Source organism: Pteropus alecto, unplaced genomic scaffold (genome assembly GCF_000325575.1).
Source record: "Pteropus alecto unplaced genomic scaffold, ASM32557v1 scaffold8, whole genome shotgun sequence".
Lineage (NCBI taxonomy): Eukaryota > Metazoa > Chordata > Mammalia > Chiroptera > Pteropodidae > Pteropus > Pteropus alecto.
This window is the reverse complement of record NW_006494609.1, coordinates 12,844,814-12,859,300: the sequence shown is the minus strand read 5'-3', so window position 1 is coordinate 12,859,300 and position 14,487 is coordinate 12,844,814. Positions and strand designations below refer to the sequence as shown.

The 14,487-nt window shown below is 43.1% G+C and overlaps 1 protein-coding gene across 2 annotated transcripts in view; it reads left to right on the top strand.

Annotated features, from left to right (window-relative positions):
- KCNK10 (potassium two pore domain channel subfamily K member 10) overlaps positions 1–14,487 on the top strand; it is a 113,533-nt gene that overhangs the window by 71,514 nt on the left and 27,532 nt on the right. For both annotated transcript variants that reach the window (XM_006925506.1, XM_006925507.1), the window contains exons 3-4: positions 772–889; positions 8,339–8,499. In XM_006925506.1, coding sequence (XP_006925568.1) covers positions 772–889; positions 8,339–8,499 — 279 coding nt within the window. The remainder of the gene's footprint in view (positions 1–771; positions 890–8,338; positions 8,500–14,487) is intronic.

The window sequence follows — 14,487 nt, the reverse complement described above, 5'->3', positions numbered from 1 at the left end:
TTTTGGGGAGGGCATAAGCAAAGGTCCAGAGGTGTGCGTGACCATCTCATGGAGTGTCCTGTTTGGGCTGAAGGCTTTTTATTGTAGTGTGAGATGAGGGTGGACTATCAACGTGGCAATTTTAAGGTGTATGGAATTTCAAATCTAGTAGTCAGCAAGGAGTCATTGTCATTTAACAGGGAGTAGTATGTGTCTGTGCGTTAGTGGGAGTGGAGTGACAGTCATGAAATTGGCTCTTAGTTAAACCCAAACTCGGTGCTGGGCATCATTTAATCCTCACAACAACTCTGTGGGGGAAGATATTATTATCCTCAGTTTACGAATAAGGAGATTTGGGCTTAAGGAGGTTAAAATAACTTGCCCGCGGTTCTGAAGTTAATAACAGGCAAAGCCAGCACAGTCTGACCTAGGAACCCAAGTTCTTCCGCCCTGCACCCCTGAAATAAGCTCCATGCAAAACGTTCTAACGAAACAGAAAAGAGTCAAAAGCAACTAAATTTCTGTCTTCCAGGAATGATCACTTTGGGTGACAATCCGTTTAGGCATCTTTCTATATATTTACTAATTACACACACACACACACACACACACACACACACACAGTAATTTTCTAATTTTAATTAGTGGGGGTATAATATTTCACTTTATGACTGGACCCTCATCCACATAATGTGCCTCCACTCTCTATAAATCATGGCAGGTTCTTGAGCAGGAAATCATTTTTTAAAAAAACTTTTAACTGAGTCTCATGCTTTCTCACTTTCTTTGCAGCATGCCCTTGATGCTGACAATGCAGGAGTCAGTCCAATAGGAAATTCTTCCAACAACAGCAGTCACTGGGACCTCGGAAGTGCCTTTTTCTTTGCTGGAACTGTCATCACCACCATAGGTATCCATTTGCTTGCTAATCTCTTTTCCTCTGCAGGCCATCCTGAGTCATGGCACCTAGTTAACATTTTGTCCTCATAGACTACATGGCCGCTTGAGTTTCCAAAGAGGCTTATGACGCACTGTCGAATTAATGCAGCGATTGTAGTGGCTTTCAATAAAAGGCAAAGCAGAACGAAGAACTTCAATTTTTCAAAGCAAAAGACTTGGTGGCTTTCAGGCTGAAAAGATCTAATGAAAAGGTTAGAGTGAAAAATCAAAACATCAATGGGTCAGTCGCGCTCAAGTTCCTTTTTAAAAATTGTACTTTTTGTTAAAGTTATAGATGAAAGAACCAAAATGTTTTAGGAAGTTTATGAAAAACAACAGTCTCTGCCTCTCTCCCTGCTTTTCACCAACCCCGGGACAACCATTGGCATTTCTTTTCCTTGGTTATTTTGCTATTCATCTCCATGTCTGTAAATACCACACTCGTGTATAGCCACTTCCTGAATTTTCGGTTTTAGGGTTTTTTTCTTGACTTCCCATTTTGGAAGATGAGCAGTTAGAGTTCTTTCTCCCCACTCTGCTGTGGAGAAGCTCTTTGTGTCCTCCAATCTCCCTGCTATAGTTTAATTAGATTATAGGGGAAGATCTGCATTTTTTTGACCAGGTAAATGCCCGTCATAGCTGATCATATGGTGCCTGATAATTACTTTGTTCCTGCACCTATTTTTGTCTTATACTATGTGTGTCTTTTTTTCCCGATGCTTGGGGAGTTTTGTATTTTTGTCTTCAGGGTTAACTTTATAATTATAATCACATATAATAAATAACCTTACTGTTCTGCTCCTTAAGCAGTATCTATTACTTCTCCGTTAGGGCAGATGTCATCTCTTCTCCCTCTTTTCCAGCACACAATTTTAGTTGACACCATCCTTTAAATGTTTACTTTTAAATTATTAAATATGCCGATGCTTCTATTAGATGATTTGCCGGCTCTAAATGATAATGCTTGGCTCTCCGTTATTACCCATAATGCAATCAGTGGCATAATTCAATCAGTGGATTTAGCATCTCATCTCCTTTCCCTCTGCCACTCTCCGTGGTTACTCATTGTGTCATTGTGGAACGTCGGGGTATATAATTTACATTCTGTCTTGTTCCCTGGATACTCATATTTGTTTTAGTTGTAGCTGTACAGTTAGATATTGTCACTGTTCATCTATAGTCCTTGTGCCATAGTTTTCCTCATCATCACTTGCTGGGTTGAAACTGGTCTTCGAGTAGTCGCCTTAAGAATGGCTGAAGGGAGCTGCAGTCCCTGAATTTCTGTGTTGTTCAAAATATTAGCCGTGTCCTTGAAGGGCGATTTGGCTGCAAATGAAATCCTTGACTCATGTGTTCTTTTTAAAGGGTCTTGGAGGTGTTGCTTCACTCTTTTCTGATATTTATGCTTCTGTGGAGAAAGTTGATATCAGCTTAATTTTTTTCCCCCTTACATAAGTGACTTGATCTTTGTTGATCAACTATTCAAACTGTCTTTCATCTGATAACACTACTAGGTTTTGTTTCTTTTCTTTCAGGAAAGTTTTCTTGATCGTCATCTTTAAGCATTTTCTCTGCTGTATGGCTTTAGTTCTGTCCTCTGGGGATTCCAACTATACATATGTTATCACTTCTTTCCTTGTGTTTTATGTCTATTGTTTTCCCTTTACCCCATTTTAACCTTAAAATTTGGCTTTCATTTTGGTAGTTTTATCCTCCCTATTCCTTTTTTTTTCTGTTTCTCACAGTGCCTGTTCTGCCATCCAGTCCTTCCAATTTTATTTTCATTTTGTGATCATTAGTGGGTTTTTTTCCTTCCTATTTTTTTCCTGACTTCCATTACTTCCCATTTCATCTTCGCTCACTAGCTCACCATTTCTTTCCTGATTTCTTGCATTTCTGCTTTGTGGTTTCTCTGCGAAGACTTTTAGAGGTGATTAATCCATAGTTGGTCACAATTTTGTCTAGTTGGGGCAACATTTTTCTGCTGAGTGTCTTTCATCCATTGGTAAGTTTTGCTGCTCTTTTTACATTTAAAAAAATGGAAGCTTAATATTTATGCTGGACTAGTTTCTTTTTTAAAATGCTCGACGCCAAATATTCCTGTACCAGCCATCTGTTGAATGGTTCCATGTGGCTGGGGAGAGCAGAGCAGAGAGAAGCAGGTAACTTTTCAGGTAGCACATACCTAGACTCTTCTCTTTCCTACTGCCAAGAGAGAGTGCTTCCTGCAAATATGGCCCATCTGTGTTATTCTGTGTATCATCCTGCCTCATCTGTTTTTCTGGACCAGATCAAGTGCAGGGTGGCGTCTGCTGCTAGCCCCCTTCACCCTACATCCACACTTGGTGCAAACAAGGGTATCTCCTTTGAAGTTCAAGGTGAGACCCTCACTTTTATAACTGAAAATTTTCTGGAACTTTCTGAGATTTGCCACTGATGGGTTCTTTTATCATTCTCTGTGTTTCTTTTTTATTCGCACCCCCCCACACACACACACATGGCTTCTGTCCAATCTCAGCTTCTTTTGGTAATTCTTACGCATAATGGTTTGTTCCAATTATTTAGTGGTGAATTCGTTCATCGTATGTGGCAGCAAGGCTTACAAGAAAACTCAGAGCTCACTAATTCTTCCAGTTCTTCCTGAGAAATTTTCCATTATTTAGGAGTCAGGCAATGAGGCAGCTGGAGCTGAAGAGCTGTCTTTTCATTATTTGTGAAATGCATACACATTAGCCTACTTGCTTGCTTGAGTTCACATAATTTGTGATGCTAATATTGTAAACACTTGCCCATATTACTAAGCTTCTTTGAGAAATATTTTTGATGGGTTCCATTGAATCTACTATCCATGCTATAATCACGTGTTGTTGGAGGCTGAAGCTGTCTTTCTTTTGGGATAGTATTGCACCACAATGAAAATATTTGTGCATGAAGTGTGGTCTTTATCTCTGGTTGTTTCCTTGTAAAGATCCCCAAGAGATTGCTGTGTCAAAGAGCATGGACCTATTAAAAGCTCGCCAAATTACTTTCCAGAAAGACTTTCATGAGCCTCATGAGGTTATGTACTTTTCAGATACACAAAAATGTGTTCATTACTTAGAATGTGTGTGTAGAGAGATCTTAGGAATAATAGATTCTTTTCTGAAAAGCAGCAACCCTACTCAGTATCAAAGGTTCCTTTTATCTGAAGATATCAAAGCACTTCTTTTTAAAAAAGCTTTTTTTTTTGTGCGTGTGCTCAGACATACAGAAAGATTTACAAGTGTATTGCAGAAGAGAATGCGGTCAGGTTCTACCCAAACCAGGAGCCACCCCAGGAGGAAGACTGGACTCTGCTTAGTCTTGGCTGAGAATGTCCTGCACCTGCCCCCTTGGTCAGTAACTAATGCTGTTGTGAGCAAGTCCCACCTGCCCTTGAACGCTGACTCTGCTGATGGATCCCCAGCAACTAGCTTTTCTAAACTGGAGGAATGACACTCACCCCTGAATGCAGATGCCTTCCCACAAACCATCACTTGCAGAAGGGCAGCAAATGATGGCTTTCTTACCGACAGCTCTGAATGCAATCAGATTTTAGTCTTCGAGGCCTTTTCCGATTGAGTCGCCAGGCTCCACCCACATTAGAGAGAGCCCCTCCCTCATCAGGTTCCAGATGGTAGCTGGTAACTGTTACTTGCTGGAAGGCCTCATTTAGGAGTTGTACCCGCCCAGGAACCTGGGCAGCTGTTTCTAATTAACCAGCACTGGAGTTGGATGTTTAACCCATGGTTTAGGAAACAGCACTGACTGTGGCTAACAATTAATAGGTGCTAGGCACTGTGCTCCATGTACATTTTTTGAGTCTCTCACTAACCACGTGAGGTAGCTGCTGTTATTAGCCTCATTTTACTGAGGCCCAGAGACGTTATGTAACTTGCCCAAATCTCATGGTTAGTAAGCAATGGAGCTTAGTTTTATCTACCAGGATCAGCTCCATAATGTGCGGGGCCCAGTGCAAAGGGAAGATGTGGTCCCTTGCTAAAAAATGATTAAGAACATAAAAATGGCAACAGCAGAGCATTGAACCAAGCATGGGACCCTTCTAAATGTGGGGTCCTGTTTGACTGCACAGGTTGCACACCCATAAAACCAGTCCTGCATGCACAGACATTCTGGTTCTAGAATGCACACTCTTCACCAAATAAGAGGACTGCACAGCACGTGGTTTGGCAAAGATTTGACTTTAGCATGTAAATAGCAAATGGGAGCATTATGTGTGTGCTGCTCAGGCATAAGTCCTCTTTAAACACCAGCTTTCTGTTCATAAAGGGCTTGGGATTGTTTTCTATCCGGGGGTGAATGGAGCTAAGTCCCACCTTGGTCTTTCCCATTCATAACAGAAATGTCCTTCTTCGAAAGCCACCAGCAATCAGTTGGTGGAGTATCGCTTTACTTGAATCCAGTTCGAATGTTCTGGCCTAGTTCTGCCTGGTAAATTACTGCCACAGCAGCTGTGTCACCGTCTCTCATTTCCCAGCCTTTGCTGCTCATAGCTGCGTCAAGAGATACCGACACTTCAAATCTAGCCATGGGCCCACCTGAGTTGCAGACATTTTGTCCCTCGTCCTGGCAGTGTGGGAGAACAGTTTAGCTTGCAGAGGAAAGTAGGAACCAACCATCTGTTTTCTCCTGGGGCTCAGTTTTTCCAGAGACATATTTCTCAGAAGCGATTCCTTCCCACAGAAAACCTGGGGCAAGATGATAATTGCTAACGCTTAATGAGCGCTTACTTTGCGTCAGGCTTCACATGTATCTAATCTTCACAGGTCACTCATGCTTTGCGTGTAACTGATTTCATCTTTCATAGCTGTGATAAGGTGGGTGCTATTTATAGCCCATCTCTCAGATGTAGAAAGTTTAGGTAGATTGCTCAAGATCTGAGAGTAAGTGTGAGAACCAGAACAGGAATCCTCTGTCGTTCTAGAGTCTACACAAACCATCACACCTTACTTCAAAGTCCTACCAAGCATTCTGGAAGGATGGGGAGGGCAGCCTAATGGGCCGGTACAACTCGAGCCAAAAATCCAGGAATGTGGCCCTCCCATTGCCTCAGAGCAAAGTTCCAAAATGTAAGTTTTGGAATTTTCTGAGGGACAGGGTGGAGGGTCAAACTGGAGCAGTCTCTCCATATGGTTTATTAGAGGCAGAGTACAAAAATGTGCACACATAGGCAAACACACAAGCTCATGCACAAAATACAGCATCACTCAAGAGTGGCGATTATGTCTGATATGAAGCGATAACCTTAAGTATATTTAGACTTATTTAAATATTGCTTTACTAGTTCCTTTATCTGAGAACTTTGCTTTAATTTTATTTTAGCGTTCTTGTCAGTGAAACACTGTATAAATAACGAGCCGATAATAATAATAATAAAAAATAATAATAATACTTTGCATTGGTATAATACTTTCCACTTCACTGATTTTTCCCCACGTTTTCCTTGAACCCTTCCCACACTGGGGTCAGGAGCGGCTAAGGGAGTCTAAGGACAGTCAGGTAGAATGGAGTGAGTTGGCTCGGAGCCTCTGTTTTCTCATGCTCCTTGGATGACAATGGAATGTTCTCAGAACATGGTACCTTTCCGAGGTGGGGTGGCTGGCAGGGGCAGAGCCTTTCTGAAAGCTGGAGGAAGGGTCTGCAGCACTCGTAGGGGCTGAAAGATGCCTTGCCAGCAAGTTCAAAGCCTCACTTTGCTTGCCGGTATCGGCAATCTATTTCATTCTGAGTTATTCGGCTAAAAGTAAAGCTTTATTCCCTGACAGTAATCAGGCAATTGTAAGACAGCCAAGCAAGAGGTATAAGTATTTCCATGAGTTACTAGAATGTTTCCCAGAGTCACCACGAACCTGCATAATGCGAAGCTACGTAGGCATATTATTTATTCCCTTTTCCATAGGGCTATATTCGTGTAAATCGGATTCTAGAGGGGAATGCTTAGAAAAATGATTTTGTCCAAGTTCCCGAAAGCACCCGAATAAAGTTCCAAGAGCTTTTTTTGGCACCGTTAAATCAAAATGATGGTGACGGAAAGAAATGCAGGATGAGGAACGCTCGCCTGAACACTCATTTAAGAAACGGAAACTATAATTTAGATAATTTGTCATAAGAGGTTTGAATGATTTTGAGTAGAAAATTGAAAAGGAAAACAGCTAGGCGACTCTGCGCAAGGGGAGAGAGCAGCAATGAGTTGGTTCTCTAGGTGCATAGGAGAGCGACGAACCAGCCATCGACATTATTCTTCACTGTCGCATCCCCAACAAACAGATAACCATGAACCCAATAACTCACCCATTGCATAGGTTTAGAAATGGGCCTACATGAGTTATCCTCACGGGAGACTAGCTAAGTGACCATCTAGACACTAGTTAGCATAATATTGCAATACTCGTTGGCATGAAAATGAATAACTAGTAATTTAGAGTCTCAGCTCTATATAAATTGCGCTAATGCCAAAAGCCTTTTTCTTTCAGCCTTGCTGCCTTTAGTTCCATCCACACGGAGTAAGCCCAATACTTGCTATATCTCAGTTACTTATATAATTGCAGAACTCTTAAGAATGCGGATGTTGCTTTCAAAGCACTATTTGACAAACATGCTGGTAGACGGGGCTTTAAAATAATTCTTTTGTATTTAAACATCTAGTCCAACAACAAACTTTTATTTAGTATTTGATAACCTTCAGTGCAAGAGGTGGATGGGAGGAGAGGCTGGACTCAGAGATGACGCAGGGTTTCCAGTAAAGAGAGAAAGCCAGGCAGAACAAAACATCAGTCATTGTAGGAAAAGGCACGCAGTCTTCCTTATCCTGCTCCTGACTGGCTTCAGGCTTCCAGGATAGGGCGGTGTGATCTATGGTCCTTCGGAATTTGTGCTAAACCACACATCCCCCTTTATTCAGATCACCCATGACCCCATGAAGGCAGATGCTGAAGACAGCCACAGTCTGCCAGGTGGAGGGGATGCCCATGGGATGAGACTATAAAGGAAGAGCTCTTTTCGAACCTAAAAATGACAAGGGCAAGCCCTCCTCAGGTGCGCTGGTGTCCCCAAGCCTTACACAGGCCCAGGATGCTTGGTGTTTCTGAAATGGATGGTACCATTGTCCGTCAGAAATGCAATTCTGGGTGACCATAGATTTCTTAAAATGTAATCTAACTAAATACATTAGACCTAGGAAACCTGGATCTCCTTAAAGCTATTCATTTACAAGGAGTGAAGGAAAAGAAGCAATGGAAGAGTGAGTTTCCACTCCCTAGAGCTCATCAAGTGAGGGGGATGCGGAAACATTTGGAAAGGTCTGTGGAGTCTTTGGCTTCCATACTCTGATTTCTCTGCCACCTCACTACTCTTCCTCTCTCTTTTTAATATTTCTCACCAGGGTATGGGAATATTGCTCCAAGCACTGAAGGAGGCAAAATCTTTTGTATTTTATATGCCATCTTTGGGATTCCACTCTTTGGTTTCTTATTGGCTGGAATTGGAGACCAACTTGGAACCATCTTTGGGACAAGCATTGCAAGAGTGGAGAAGGTCTTTCGAGTGAGTACTGCCTCTGTTTAAACCCCAACCTCGTGATCCAATTAGCTTTAGCCTAAGAGGATCCAGGAGGCATCATCAGGGATGTTGTCCACTTTTAATGAAATAGTCTCTTGTTTTGACCATATTTTCTATTTTGGCCCATGGAAGTCACAGTTACTGCGCCTTAACTCCCTTCTCGTTGGTAGTGTCCTTCTTTAGAGTGGTATTTATGGAATCACAACAGAAGAGAGTTAAGTATAGATTTGCCAATCGATTTTCTGAAGATGCGAGTTTCTTCTTAAAGAAGGAAGACGTGTATTTGCAATAAAGTAGAGAGTCGTAAACTCATCCAGTTTGTTTCTGGAACTCCTTTACTTTATTTTATTTCTGAGCACAGTGTCTTCAGGCCGATTCTGGCTTCTAGGACCTCTTCCGGAAGCCTGTCTTTTCCAGACACTACTTCGTGCTTTGTGTCTATCTCCTTGTGGCCCCTCCCTCTTCCTCCTCCTGCTGCTGAGTGCTCCCTCAGCAGTAGCAGACTGATGCATTAATGTGTACCAAGGTGTTGGTGATCGCTATGGTCTTAATATGTTTTTTCCTCCTGAGAATGCTTACCTTTGCACAAGGGACAAAAATTGCAACTCAAGAAATGTATTTATAAAGATGGCACTCCTGGCATTGGTGACAGGTGCGTGGAGTAGGTGTGATTGGACAGACTGGGGTTCCCATTCATATGATTTAACGGAACGCTTGTTTTGCTTAGGTTTAAAGTCATTTCTGCTCTTTCTCATTATTGACCTCATTCTCAAATCCTTTAGGGAACTGATCTCATGATGACTTAATATTTAAAAATGACAATTTGAGATCTTTTTCAGAATCTAGCAATAATGGACAAAGAGAAATCAGGGGTAAGCTCTAAATTTGAACTTGTCTTCCCCTCTGAGACAAGACATCATGACTCAAACTTTTCTTTAGGAGAAGTTCAGCTTGTTAGAGCAGAGGAATAAGGCACTGTGGCCGACCTAGAGCCACCTGTTATAAGCTCAGTGCCCCTGGCTGAGCTGCCTCAGTTGATTCACTAGCAAAAGAGGGTAGCATTCAAACCTTCTTTACAATGTTTTGGTAGTGATTAAGTGAAATAATGAATGAAAAGAGCTTTTCATAGGGCCGGACACATAGAGTATAGAGCTGCTTATGTGTCTCCTGAAAGCACTGTTTGTTGGCAGGCTCGACACCCATTCAGATTTCATCTGAGCAGCTCAGTGGCGGTGCATGTGTTTTTCTGGAATGTCCCACAATCTTTGCTCCCAAAGTGCTAGCTGGTCAGCCAGCCTCATTAGAGCATGCACCCAGGCTCAGTGGTCACCATGGAAACCACCAGAGCTCAGCTTCTCCTCTCAGATGGTCAGCCCTCCCTGAACCAGACACGACAACTCTGTCTCAGAAAGCTGTTCTCAGAGGTGCCTTTGAGCCATGGCCTCAGGGCTCTACGAGTTAGAGAACAATGAATCTGGCAGATTGGAATCTCAGAAAAACAGGGTTGAAATGGGGCAATGACTAATCAGGCATTTTTATATGTAAGAAGCTTCTCTACAGTGCAGTGTCTTTATTTGTAGAAAGAAAGGACTGGATGAAAAGCTTTTGAAATTTCTCTTTAGCACCCTCTCCCTCCAAAGAAACAAAACTCAACAAAACTGAGTTACTGTACTCTAAGCGAGGGAAGAGGTTGCAATCATTTGACTACAACTGCTACCAAATTTGGGGACTTAGTTTCCCCTAATGAATTCTGGACTTCAAATCCCCTTAAAGCTGCCTCTCAGTGGATCATTCAAAGGATTCTGGGACAGAGCCTTCCCAATCTCACATTTCATTTTTATGTTGATGTTCCGCTCAGTTCCTTGCAGAACTGTCAAAGACTAGGAGTCTTTCCGGAAGGAACCGGCAGTGTGTTATCGAATTGGCAGCACATGATGTGGGCATTTGCAGAACAGTGGAGGGAACTTTTGGAAGGGCTGACTGAGTGCCAGGTGAGATTTAAGCACATTTCCTGGGCATACAGGCAGCGGGTTCTGCAGCAGTTGGCTTGCTGCACGTAGGTTTGGTAGAAGACTTCCAAGCTCTTTGCTATTCATTTGAAGTACATCTAAAAGGCCAGTTACTTTTAGGTGATTATTTGAGAATTGAAAATTATGTACACCAACAAAGCTTGGGCTGTGAATTTTCTCCCGTGAGGAAGAGTCATTATTTTTTTCACTTGTTCAATGATTATTAAGCCTTCATCCATTGTGTTTTTTTTCTCAGTTCTTGGGGAAGAGAGGACTTTTTGTGGGGTAAAGATAAAATATAAAATCAGCCTTCTAGCTGACACGATTTGGTTCCTTCTACCATAGCCAAGTCTCATTTTAAAGAATTGCAGAGGGTTAATGTATTATTTTGGAATGCTTCTGGCTACGGAGTAATAAAATGTTTGGTTATTGGGACTCTTATGGGGTGGATAAAAGAAAACTCTGTTTTCCTCTTTGAAGCTCAGAACTAATTGAGAAGCACACATGGGAGTCACATGGAGATTAAAATGTCAACTTTACTGCAGATAAACTCATCAGAAGATGTAGCCAAAAGGAGTTAGTAACCACTCCACCCTGAATTAGAACTTACCTGTTGTATTCGTTTTCTATTGCTGTGTAACAAATTATCACAAATGCAGATGCTTGAAACTGACACCCATTTATTATGTTACGGTTCTGTAGGTCAGAAGTCCAGGGTAGGGTACTATGTCCAGGATATCATGAGACTGAAATCAAGGTGTTCACCAGGCTTTGGATTTGCAGAAGAATGTTTCCAAACTCATTCAGGTTTTGACAAAAAAGAATTGCCTGTGGTTGTAGGACTGAGATCTCTGTTTCCTGCCTGGTTGTCGGGTGGGGGACATTCTCAGCTTCGAGAGGTTGCCTGCATTCCTTAGCTCATGGCCCCTCCATCTTCAAAGCCAGCACGGAATCCTTCTTGTATCTCTCTCTCTGACTTTGAATCTCTCTGATTTTCCTTTCCTCTGCCCATCTGCCACCAGTCAGAGAAAGCACTCTGCTTTTAAGGGCCCACGTGATTAGATCAGGCCCACGTGGATAATTTCCCTGTCTTAAGCTCAATTGTGCCATGTAACACAGCATAGTTATGGGAGTGATAGCTCATCACATTGCAGGTTCTGGGATTAGAGTGGGACATCTTCAAGGGCCATTTTAGAAGTTCTTCCTGCCACCACCTCTCAGGAGGCAGCACAGGCCTCCTCGGTGAGGTCAGGGTCTGCCCCACTAACCTTGCTACCTCACAGAGTGCCTCTCTCTGCGGCAGGTGGTTTCAAACGGGAGAAGTGGGCTGAGCTGAAGTCACTTGTATGCTTGAGCGGTGAGGGGAAAGGCCCTAAATGTTACTCTAGCTGAAGTCCTTACAGGTAAAATAGGAGGCCCATAAAACGGACATTGCCCACAGCACTCATTAACAGTGACTTAAGAATTCGACGTCTCCTTATCCTGCATACCAGGAAGCTTCAGGTAATGAGCACCAGTTCCCCGCAATTACAAGTTAGGGTTCTGGTACCAATTCAGATATATGCATTTTTTTCCCCACACCACAAAGCAATTCTGCGACACAACCTGGGCATCCTACAATTCAACTAAATTCTGACACTACCTGCCCAGAGATGGCATCAGATCCTACAGGTTAAGGGCTTGGTCCCAAAGACTGCCTTGTACATCAAATACCAATCCAGGTTGTTACCTGTGCTTCTGAGCAGCTGCCTATTAATCAGAGGTTCCTATGATCCCCTCCTTGGGTGTGATTAATTAGCTAGAATAGCTCATAGAACTCAGGAAACCCGTTTATTCACTAGCTTACTGATTTATTACAAAGGATAGTGAAGAGTATGACTCCACAGCCAGACGAAGAGATACATAAGGCAAGGTCTCAAACAAAGGACCCTCAGTCCTCGTGGAAGTTAGGGTCTGGCATGGTGGCACATGAAAGAGTTCTCATTCCCCAACCTGGAAGCTCTCCAAATCCCCTCCTTTTGGAGTTTTTTTGAGACTTTATTACGTAGGCACGATCGATTCACTCATTGGCCATTGGTGATTGAATCAACCTCCAGTTCCTTTCTCCTCCCTGGAAATCAGGGTGTGGGACTAAAAGGTCCAACCTTCTACTGCGGTTGGTTCCTCTGACAACCAGCCTTCAGCCTTAGGTAACCCCAAAGTTGTCTCATTAACATAACAAAAGGCACCTTTATGACTCGTGGTAGGAAATTCCAAGGGTTTTAGGAGCTCCATGCCAGAAATGGACGATGACCAAATATATATTTCTTATTCTAAATCACAATATCACACAAGTACACCCAGGTTTATTCTCTCTTTCTGCTCTGTTCTTGGCACATTGGCTTTTAATCCTCAGGCTTATAACCAAGTGGTTTGCAAGATGGCTGCCTCAGGACCAAATATCATGTTTGTATTCAAACGCATTCAGGTAAGACACAAAGGTCTCCTTTCAGAGGAGCAAAGTCTCTCCCAGAAGCTACCCTGTAGGCGTCCCCTTCTGGCTCATTGACCAGAACTGTGTCACATGACCATTACCACCTGCAAGGGAGGTCAGGAAAGTGAGTGTCTGATAAAGGAGAATGGGGTAGATTGATTTAGACCAGCGGTTCTCAAAGTGTGGTCCCTGGACCAGCAGCATCAGCATCCTCTGGGAGCTTGTTAGAAAAGCCAATTCTTGGAGAAGTTGGGCCCAGCAACTTGTGTCCACCAAGCGTCCCAGGTGATTCTGATGCCTACTGAAGCTTTGGAACCCTCGGCATAGGGCAATCAGGGTTTCATCTCCTGGGGCTGACCACATTGCTGTGATGAACAAGATTAGAATTCTGTGAGCAAAGAAGAAGTTGGAGTAAACAAATGACAGCATCTGCTACAGGTATTACCAAGTGCTAGCCACGAAGACCACTTATAAGGAAGCTGTCCTCCCTCCCTCTTGTCGTAAATCAGGCGGTCTTTGGGATCCTTCAATCAGTCAGGGAAGGCTGGCTTATGCTAAAGTAACAAATAACTCCAGTTTACTCTCGCCCCTGCCGGGTCAGCTGCAGCCCAGGCAACTCTCCAGGCTTGAGGGTTTTATTTTTCCCCCTCTTTTTAGTGAAAGAGAGCTGGGCATTGCACACTGGCTCTTAAGAGTTTGGCCTCTAGTCACAGCCCATTGGCTTGATCTTGTCAAATAGCCCCACCCTAGTGCAGGGGGCACCTGGAACGTATTGTCTGATCTCCAAGAAGGGGAGGGGATGGGAAAATTGGTGAGCAGCAGTAATCACATGCGCATACTCCCTGGGACTATGCCTGGGCCCTAGCCTAGGGTGACAGGCATCCCTCAGACTGAGAACAGATGGCCTATGGATCACTCTTTGCAAAATATGCTTCCATTGAGACTCATTTCACATCTGAAGAATGAAGCCCATGATTTAAGTGACTTGCCTAGGGCTACACAGGTGAGGTGGGGGCACGGCCTAGACTTGAACCGGTAATCCATGCTTAACCTCTTCCAGATAGGCCGAAAGTATTTGCTGTTGGATAGATTAATCCACACCATGGACAGTGTGGTGTTTAGGAGTTTTGAACATGTCATGCTACTTTGTGGAGGTGATTTATAAGTATTTATATAGCATAAAGTAAAAATAATTCTTCTTAGGTTTCCAGGGGGAAATCTGGGCAGTTAGCAAGGATGGATCACTATTTGGAATTAAGCAGGGTGGATTTTGAGTTCCAAAGCAGATTTTGGAAGCAGGCAGCCTCTCTGTCCCCTGCTGTGAGTTGGCTTTTTTGCTAGGCCAGGCCGACTGTCACTTGAAGCGATACTGTAGGAAAATTGGTCAGATTCTGGACTGGATCCCATTTTCTTGCTCAGAGCTGGACTTTGGCCTCTGGTAGGAAGCAGCTGCCTCTTTTTATCTGGCTGATTAGCAGGCTTGCTGATATT